General features: G+C 55.0%; 1 protein-coding gene across 3 annotated transcripts in view; it reads left to right on the top strand.

Moving 5' to 3' along the window:
- LOC119093786 (transcription termination factor 2) overlaps nucleotides 1-10,179 on the top strand; it is a 68,068-nt gene that overhangs the window by 55,619 nt on the left and 2,270 nt on the right. For 2 of the 3 annotated variants that reach the window (XM_037216795.1, XM_037216797.1), the window contains 4 exons: nucleotides 8,413-8,531; nucleotides 9,031-9,219; nucleotides 9,508-9,717; nucleotides 9,995-10,152. In XM_037216795.1, the coding sequence (XP_037072690.1) occupies nucleotides 8,413-8,531; nucleotides 9,031-9,219; nucleotides 9,508-9,717; nucleotides 9,995-10,152 (676 nt within the window). Of the gene's footprint in view, nucleotides 1-8,412; nucleotides 8,532-9,030; nucleotides 9,220-9,507; nucleotides 9,718-9,994; nucleotides 10,153-10,179 lie in introns of those variants that run through there. The other variant, XM_037216796.1, reaches the window with a different exon arrangement.

Below are 10,179 nucleotides of genomic sequence, written 5' to 3'. Positions count from 1 at the left end.
TGAAAAGTTGTGGATGACCTTTTCGTTACGCCTATTCACAAATATACCGATGACGCGCCTGCATAATACTCCTGTCTCGGGTTTTAATCGAAATGTGCTGTTATTCACGGATTATGTAGTGCTGTCAACCCAGCCTTGCAAATTTTAGCTCGATCAAAGCTTTCTCATATCATCGTAATTCAGAACAGAGCATCTGTTCTTTTCAATGAGAGAATTTAGCATTACCTCGCTTGCATGACACGAATTTATTGCACGCAACTTTCCAATTTTGTATATTTACTCCTCGTTTTCAGGTCATCGATTCCCCGCAGGGGCACCGGCTTCGGCCGGTGTAGGGGACTAGCGCCCCCCCAGGTCCCAGCTCCTGTAACGGGCGGACAGCGCAAGCTGCTCCTCTCAGGGCGTAGCGACCCTGCCGGTACGTGAACTCGCGCTCCTTGTCCCGCCCGCTCCCTCCACATTACCCGCACTCCCGCATCCCGCCCTATCACCACTCCTCATCCTTTTATCGGGGTCGCCGTGCCCCCTCTCCCACGTCCCCGGGTTGATCGGATCCTGGTGGCTGAGGGGCGTGTCGTGTGGGTCAGTCACGGCGCGTCCCAACACTCCACTTTGGCCAGAATATCCGGGGGCGTGGGGGGCCCGTGGGGCCCCACGCGGGTCTAGCGGCTTGTCGCTCGCGTTGCGGTTGGGTGCTCCTCGCGGGTTTCCGCTTGGGACGCCTGGCCGCGCGCAGCGGCTTAAGGGGTCAAGGGGCGGTGGCGCTGAACCACGGTCAGGACGGGGAGAGGTCTCCCCGGTTACACCTGGCCGTGTGGGAGGCGTCGTTCGCCCCGTATAGCACCGGGGTAGCCCTGGCGGTGACCACCTCCCGAGGGAGTGTTGGCCGTCCCCTTGTTGGGCTCCGAGATGGGTGGGGAGCCCCGGTGCCGAAATGAAAACCACCCTTTATGGCTTTTTCTCACCTTAAAAACATCCGTCCTCCGAGAGGGGACGGACCTCGATAGCCCCAGGGTGCAGAGAAGAATTTGTGCTCCCGGTCCACGGATCCTGATCTTCGGTAGTGATGAGATTAAGCTTGCTTCCCTCTCACCGTTTCAGAGGCGGAATGGCTGCGACAGGTTTGGAAAAATCTCCAGATGTGATAACCTCAGGGATGGGAAAACAGAAGTAGAGTTTGCTAGTGGTCTGGAGGCAAGCAGGGCCATGGCAGCCAATGAATTTACGTATACTGTTCGTGATGAGATTGGCAAGCATGAAAGGACCGTGTCAATATGAGCAACATCACATTAAACCAAAAATTCATCTGGGGGCGTACTCAATTGTTTCGATCTTCGTGACGTCGCCGAGGACGAGATGGTCGAAGAGCTCTCAGAGTTTGGTGTGACGAGCGCTCGCTGGACTCTCATCAGAGTCCTGCTGCCCACCAACAACCTCATTCTGTCGTTTAGTTCCACCGATTTTCCGGCCGAGATACGTGTTGGATACGCTCGAGTGAAGGTTCGCCCCTATGTGCCTACCCCATGCGGTGCTACCAGTGCCAGCGATTCGGCCATACCAAGCTCCACTGTCGTAACCGCCCAGCATGTGGTAAATGTACGTCATTCGAGCACACGAGCGAAGTTTGCACCTGTGTCGAACCCCATTGCGTCAACTGCGGCAAGGACCAAATCCCACACACGACGTACAACCGTACGTGCCCGGCCTACGCGAAAGAAAAAGAGATTATATCGATCAAAAGCTCTACAAATGTCTCTTTTCGTGAAGCTCGTGAACTTCACGACAGTCATCCAAAAACATCGTATGCGTCCAAAGTGAAAACTTCGTTGCCCCAAAGTAATGCCATCGAGCACATGACGGCCGCTCAGTTCGTGGAACTTCCGAGGTCGTTTGGCCTGTCGGTTGTTCCCTCGGTCCGAACGCCCGACTCCCAGTCGGCACTCCAAGCTCCTTCTCCGCCGATCGAGCCGACGGCTCGGCGTGGTCGGAGTCCCCGCGCGCCGCCGGCCGTGCCTTCGTCTGCGACCCAACCGGTCCCTTCCCTACATACACCTCCTGCCAGTGCCTGTGAGCGTGTGGCAGAGACGCTGGAGCGTCAGGAAGTTGATAGGCGCGCTCGCGAGGCCAAGCAAGCGCGCTTGACCGAACTGGAGCGCGCTAAGGCGGCAAGCCGTCTGTCCGGGGCAGGCAAAGAACCCGTCCCCCGAAACAGCACTCCATCGCCACGGAAGTCGGTGGGGGCCCCCGCTGGTCCCTCGAACCCCGGTAGAGGCCCACCGATGGGCCCTCTTCCGCCTCCACCCCGGACTGGGTATGCTGGCGTAAAGCGTGCCCCACCCCTTCTCCATTTGACGGACGGAGCCCAAGAATTCGTCCCAGGGTGGGGCACGGCCCCCCAGACCCCCCAGAGTTAAGCCGTGGCTCTCGGTCTGAGGCGTCTGGACATACAACTGGCGCAGCCGAGTTCCTTTCAGCCGGGACTTGTTTTGGCTTTTCACATCTTATCGCTTTTTTAATGCACCCTTTTACAAGCGTTTTTACAGTGGAACTGTAGAGGAGTAAGGGCGAACGCCCTCGATCTCGACGCTGTCGTCAGCAGGGTCTCTCCTGCAGCCGCGGCACTGCAGGAGACCAAGCTAGCCCCCGAGCATTTCTGCTCTTTGAAAGGATATGCGATCTTTCACAACGACGTGTTGACGGAGAGCACTGCTCAGGGTGGCGTCCTCCTGGCAGTTCATCATAGCGTGCCAGCGAAGAGGTTAAGCTTGCGGTCCACACTTCAGTTTGTGGCCGTGCGGCTTTATTTAAACCATCATCACATCACTGTTTGTTCACTTTGCCTTCCACCAGGCATCGCTTTTCCGTTGGTGCACCTTAGATGCCTGCTGGCTGAACTGCCTCCACCACTTCTTCTTCTAGGCGATTTTAATGTGCATCACACCGCATGGGGATGTGACGTTACCAATGCTCGTGGGAGGCTGTGTGAGAATTGTATCCACGGTGCTTCACTATGGATTTTAAACACAGTAACTCGTACGCATTTTACAATGCCGTCCGGTCAGACGTCAGCGCTAGACTTAAGCCTCTCCAGTCCCCAGCTTGTCCAACACCTCGAGTGGAGTGTCGGAGATGACCCCATGGGAAGTGACCACTTCCCAGTGTGGGTCCGGTTTAAGAGAGGTGGAGCGTTGAGTGTTAGACCACAACGCTGAAATTTTAAGAAAGCGGACTGGTGCGAATTTGAGACTCGGCTCGACGAATCGTTTGTGTGGGCGCCAAATGACCACCGCAGTCGGCGCGCCCTAAAACACCAATTAACAACAACAACGAATCGTTTGTAACAAAGCCTGAGAGGACGGTACCCTCTATTGAGGATTTTACTCACAGACTTTTAGTGTGCCAACAGTCGTATCCCACGCACGTCTGGCGCTCCCCGACGTACTCCTGTTCCGTGGTGGACGGAAGAGTGTCGGAGCGCCATCCGGGTGCGTAAACGTGCGCCTCGGGCCTTTGACGCCAGGAGCAGTGTAGAAAATCTCATAGCCTTTAAGGAAGCGAGAGCTTTTGCTCGGTGCACTGTAAGCGAGGCAAAGCGTGCTTCCTGGCGCGCGTACGCGAGCACGCTAAACCGGTTTACGCCGACATCGCAGATCTGGGCCCGGATCAAGCGTGTTTCGGGTCAGTTTTCACCAATAGCTCTGCCGGTGCTGTGTGTTAATGGCCAGGCTGTGACGCGCCCGTTGAATGTCGCGAATGAGGCTGCCCGGGCCCTGGCCCAACGCAGCGTAGGTGGTAACACAAACCCACAGTTTGTGCGGCATATAATGCGATGTGAGCAATCTGCAGTGGACTTTTCGACGAGTGAATTTCTTACATATAATGGCCCTTTCACGCTGGTCGAGTTAGAATCGGCCATCGCCAGGCTTCGCAGCATGTCAGAAGGCCCGGCCACTGTGCACAGTGATATGCTTAAGCATTTGCCGCGTCGCGTGCTTCGCGTTTTATTAGCGATCTTTAATTCGCCTTGGATCAGAGGCGAGTTCCCAGCTTCTTGGCGAGAAGCTATTGTCGTGCCTGTCTTGAAGCCGGGTAAAAGCGGACTAGATGGTTCACATTATAGACCTATTTCTCTCACTTCATCGCTCTCTTAGTTGATGGAAAAGATGGTTTATGTCCGTTTAAGTTGGTTTTTAGAACATCACGGCGTTTTTACAAACGCCCGGTGTGGCTTGAGAAAGAATCGCAGCACAGTGGACAATCTTTTAGTTCTTCACACTACGATTCGTATGGGATTTAAAGCAAACCGATACATAGGCGCAGTGTTCTTTGACATAGAGGGCGCCTATGACACCACATTACATCGGGGCATTCTTCTCAAGCGATACAGGCATGGTATAAGCGGCAATATGGGCACCTTTCTTCAAAACTTTCTAGTTGACCGCTCTTTTCTTGTCTGTATTGGAAACGCGCTCTCTGAGAGGCATCTTCAAGCTAACGGTGTGCCCCAAGGCGGCGTTCTCAGCGAAGCTTTGTTTGCCGTTGTGATTAACGACATCGGGATGGGGCTGCCGCAGTCTGTAGGTCGTGCCCTTTTTTTTGATGATTTTGCTATTTGGACCAGCGTAGCAAAAGCGCCATCGATGGAGCGCTAACTCCAGTTGGCTGTGGACCGTGTTGAGAAGTGGGGTACCATGAACGGGTTCAGGTTTTCAAGTAGCAAGACTGTAGCCATGCAGTTTTGTCGTGGCCCGAAATCCGGTGTCCTGTCGATCCGTCTGTATGGACAATACATTCCAACTGAGCCTGTGGCTATATACATTGGGGTATACTTTGATCGCCGGCTTACATATAAGGCACATCTTAAGACGCTACGTGAACGCTGTTTTAAATCATGGAGCGTATTAAAATGTGTTTCGCGCACATCGTATGGCGGAGATCGGAGCACGCTTTTGCTGCTGTATCGGGCCATTATACGCTCTAATCTGGACTGTGCATGCTTTATTTATGACAGCGCGTTTGATTCCACCAAACGGATCATTGACACCATCTATTACACCGCTATACGTGTCATCACAGGGGCGTTCCGTATATCTCTAACCCGAAGCCTCTTGATAGAATCGCACGAGCAGCCGTGGTCAGAGGGGAGGAAAATGCTCGCATTGCGCTGCCACTTAATGCCACTTAAGCTGCGACAGTTCCCGTGGCATCCCGCATACCACGCAGTCTTTCCGCGGCCTGCTATGCCATTTGTTCGCAATGCACCTCGGGCGCATGCTGTGACCTTTGGTTCCCGGATACAAGCCTTACTGCGGGAAAACGAAATTCCCATTACAAAGGTGAAGCGATCAGATCATCTGTGCACTGCTCCCTGCCATTTGATCTCACCCTTCACAGACATATTTCTGACAGATTTGAAAAAAAAAATGTCCCGCTGCCAGATATAATGAGGTCCAGAGCGCTTGAGCGTTTAGCGCTATATCAGGGCTACACGCATACTTACACGGACAGCTCTAAAACTTTTGATGGTGTAGGCTGTGCGTTTGTGAGCGGCGGCGTCATCCGGTCGTCTTCATTGCCTCCAAGCGCTTCGGTGTTCACATCGGAGCTCATAACAATCACTAAGGCACTATGTTTTATTGAAGTCGGCGACGAACCTTTACATGCCATTTTGACGGACTCTCTGAGCAGTGTTCTGAGCTTGAAATCTTTTTATCCGTCATGTCCCCTTATACAGGACGTTTTATTACGTTTGACTCAACTGGATCAGGTCGGAAAGAAAGTTATGCTATGTTGGGTTTCTAGTCACGTTGGAATGGCGGGCAACGAGTTGGCTGATGCGACTGCCAGGCGAGCAGCGCTGGCTCCATGTGTTCGCTCTTTTTATATTCCTGCCAGACTTTTACCCTGCAATAAAAACCTTCCTGCATAACAAGTGGCAGCGTTGTTGGGATCAGATGGAAGGTAATAAGCTTAAAGAGATAAAACCTAAGCGGGGTCAGTGGTTCTCGTGTTTCCGCTACATGAGGCGAGAAGAGGTGATCCTCTGCTGACTACGTATCGGAGACATGTACGCAACCCACGGCTATATGTTGGAGGAAGCCGATAAACCTATCTGCCATCGATGCGGCGCTGTCCTCACCGTTCGTCATGTCCTTATATCTTGTCCGCGCCTCGTGGAAGAACGCCAACGTTACTTTGGACAGCGTGACTCGCCCCTTACCCTCAGTGATATGATAGGAGACAACTCACAATTTCTTGGAGCTCAACAGATCTTTTTATTTCTCAAACACATCAACTTTGGAACCATTCATGCTGCTCATTAGATAGGTAACACAAAACTCGTTACGGGCGCCAAATGACCTCCGCAGTCGGCGCGCCCCCAAACTTTAATAAACAACAACAAAATCAGGTCACCGATTGATAAATAACATTTACGTGGTTTGTCAATATTAAAGCGTGACCGCTCAATCCTTTTAGGGAGTTCCCCATATATTTATGTAACACATAAACGTTTTCAGGAAGAGCTCGTCCGATGTATTTCGTCATTTCGTAATTTTTCCAATTCCTTCAACATGACAACAGACACGTTCCTTACGCGCATGACGTTAGGAACGGCACTCGTTACATTAGGAATAAGTTATGACAGTCGCAGGCGTCACGCGATGAGCGCGCGTGAGCGAACACGCGGTAACAGCGCGAACAGCGGACTCCAGACCTGATGACGGCGCGCTGTCGGTCTGCGGCGTGTCGCGGGTGTGTTCCACACCGCCCCGACGCGCAGAGGTCGGTGCTGTCTGGACGGCGGCCCACGCCTTCACCGAGCGGAGCTGAGGATAACCGGGTCCGGGTCAGGGTTGTCCGGAGTCCGCGGCCGGACAAGGTCACTGAGCTCACCTGGATCGGCCCGTCGGGGTCAGGGGGTCTGCGGTCGGGCAGGGTCACTGAGCTGATCTGGATCGGCCCGCCGGGGTCATGGGGTTCGCGGTCGGGCAAGGTCACTGAGCTGATCTGCTAGCCCGTCGGGGTCAAGAGCGGTCCGCGTCCGCGGTCACTGAGCTGGCCTGGATCGACCCGTCCGATCCGCCCCTCTTATCCTCTATCTTGCTTCATCCTGCATCCTCGCGACACCCCGCTTGTCCGGGGCAGGCTGCATGCGTCAGCCACGAGTGGGTCGGAAGCCCCATGGGAAGGGGGACCCTGGCCGGGTACCCAGCGCGCATGCGCGGGTGAAAGCCCGGTGGTTGGCCCCCCATGCGGGCGTATGCGAGTCGGCTCCACTGTTAGCCATTTTCCTTCATCCCATAGCCCTGAAATTATCATTTCTGGTCGAAAGGGCTCTAATCCAAAAAACAATTAAGATCGACCCGTCCGGATCATGGCGGACCGGGGTCCTCGGTCGGGCAGGGTTACTGAACTGACCGGGATCGGTCTATCCGGGTTCAGGGCGGTCCAGGGCCCGCGAACGGGCAGAGCCCCGTCCCAGGGCCCTCTCCATAGGCAGGGAGAGTGGCATCTGGATGGTGAGAGCTCTGCACAACTGGACGACGAATTAGTTCCCGTTTAGTTATTCGGAGCCTAAGCGTGGCCACCTCAAAACTGAGGTCACTGCGTGAGGCACTTTTGACATTGATGACATAAATGATGTTTGGTCATTTGGACGTTGATGATTTTGCGCATAAGCGCTTAATGACCACTCGTCTGCCTTGTTGCTAGAAAAGGGAACAAACTACATGCCAGGGCCGCTTACGGCTCAGTGTTAGTAATGAATACCTACCCCGATGCACGAATGAGCTGTAGCAGCTATCTTGTCGGAGAAGCATGAGAAAATCGAGATAGTTTTTTCAGTTCCCCTGCTGTCATCCAACGTCTGCTGTCATGTCATACGCATACGCAAACGCATACGCAAACGTACACCCACATGCAACACCAGCACACTTTTGTGTCCACACGCAACCGCGATGTCTGTTCTTATCATTTCTGGCGCGCTGGGGCACGTCAAGCTGGCTCCAGTGAACTAACAGACAAGGAACGGAGTCATCACAACAATGTCTGACACACGGGCGCTCGCGCCTACGCGGCATCAGTTTCGAAGACCGTTGTCCGTACGGAGACTGCGTCGCCCAGTGAGGCGCCAGCTGCCCGGTATTGTTATCAACACAGACGTTCGGCAAATATCTCAGTTGGGTCTTATGTGTATTGCGAGTGCATGAATCCCCTCCGGAAGACGCTTTACAGTGGCGTGGTGCTGTGTCACACCATGCCAATGAATAAACGCCTTAGTTACATAACGCCCGGCTATGTTACTAGGACCTTTGCTCTGTGTACCACCGCGTGTGCCCGGCAGCTTTTTGCATTGCGCAGTTTGTTCGCAGCCTTTCCCTCCCGGTTCATTTGCATGGTCGTCTTCCCCAGCTGCAGACGTCGCCGAGCCGTCCGGCCTGGGCCACAAGGGCACCATCAAGCAGCACCACCTGCTGGTGCAGCTACTGCGCCTCCGCCAGATCTGCTGCCACCCGGGCCTTGCCAAAACGGTCCGTCCGCCGTCATCGCGGCCGGGGTGGCACGTGCTCATGCCGGGGCCACAGTTGTAGCACGCTCGGCAGTCATACTTTTCTCCCGGTGTCCCGCTGTGACATGAATGGAAACAGGCTGCTTGATTCGCTGCTCCTGTCGGGTTGACTTTAAGTTAACATTGTTGTAGAAGTCTAACTGTGTCATCCAAATCCTTGTCATTCGTTTAAGGTCTTTGCATTGCAGGTTTCCGTTTACCTTCGTCTCGCTTGTTCGCTGACTTCAAAGTCTTCCTCAAGGGGTGTACAGCAGCAATGTCTTACGTTCATGACGCATGCTACAAATCCATCGCATCATTTGTTTTCTGACGCCGATCGTAGCGAAGGAAAACTGGGCCTTAGCCAATGTCCTCCCCACACGTCCTCGCAACTTGGATTGCCACTCCGCCACGCAGCGCCTGCTCCGGCAGCCACTCGCCGTCGCTTCCTCATCCCACCACCAGCGGGCGACTGTCGGCAGGTGATGACGTCAGCGGACCGTGAGGCGGCCGGCGCGGACCCGAACGCCGAGGCGGACGAGCTGGGCGCCCAGCTGCTGGGCCTCACGCTGGACGAGTCGGCCAACCAGCAGCCAGTGGCCGACCAGCAGCGGCCGAGCGTGCTTGCCGCTGACAACCCCGTCTTCAGTCAGGACTGGTGTAGCTCCAAGGTAGCGTGGGCCGCAGCGGCGAACCGGTGCCATTAGTGCTGCTTCGCGAGGTACTGCCACGCGACCGGGAGATGGCGTTTAGTTTCTCCCGTCGTTTTCCATTTAGTTCTGCCAGATAAACGGTGTAGTAAGCATCGTGGCCCTCTGACAGACGAAAGCGAGTCCTCGGTAGTTCGCTAGGCTTTGGATCGAAAAGAGCATCGCCCTCGATAGCCTTGAAGACCACCGCGCACTGCTGGGCGCACGCGGCGTCACTGCCATGAGCCTGACGCCTGGCTCCGGCCTCAGATGGTGCGCCTGCTGAAGGAGATAAACAAGATCATGCGTTCGGGCGCCGACAAGTTGGTAGTCGTGTCCCAGTGGACGTCGATGCTGGACATCGTGCGGGCGCACCTGGGCCGAGCGCGCGTGCCCTCCTGCACCATCTCCGGCTCCGTACGCATGGCCGACCGACAGGCCGTCATCGAAGCGTTCAACAGGTCCGGTGGCGGGCCGCGGGTGCGTGTCGAGTCGTTCGGAGCCTGACTTGCGCCCGTGGTCGGCTCGGCTACCAGCCGACACGGTCCGCGACCACGATCAACACCTTACTGAACGTTGTGCTCGGCAGATTACTGTCGAACTGCCGTCGTGCCGTGCTACTTACGTTCTTCATCTCGCCACGTTTTGTGTGCTTTCACAAATGCAGGTTGAACTGAAGGTTTACAATGCTGTGCGCTTTAGCCCCCCCCCCCCCCCCGCTGTGAGCCTGGCTGATCCGGGCTGACATGCTGATCAGGTGATGCTGCTCTCTCTGCTGGCGGGAGGCGTTGGTCTGAACCTGGTCGGGGGCAACCACCTGTTCATTATGGACCCGCACTGGAACCCACAGCTGGAGGAGCAGGCGGGAGACCGTATCTACCGCGTCGGCCAGCGCAAGGACGTCTTCATTCACCGGTCAGTTGCTGATTCATAGGATTTTTG

Source organism: Pollicipes pollicipes, unplaced genomic scaffold, assembly GCF_011947565.3.
Source record: "Pollicipes pollicipes isolate AB1234 unplaced genomic scaffold, Ppol_2.1 Scaffold_4002;HRSCAF=4701_pilon_pilon_pilon, whole genome shotgun sequence".
NCBI lineage: Eukaryota > Metazoa > Arthropoda > Thecostraca > Pollicipedomorpha > Pollicipedidae > Pollicipes > Pollicipes pollicipes.
This window is presented reverse-complemented; position numbering and strand designations above follow the sequence as displayed.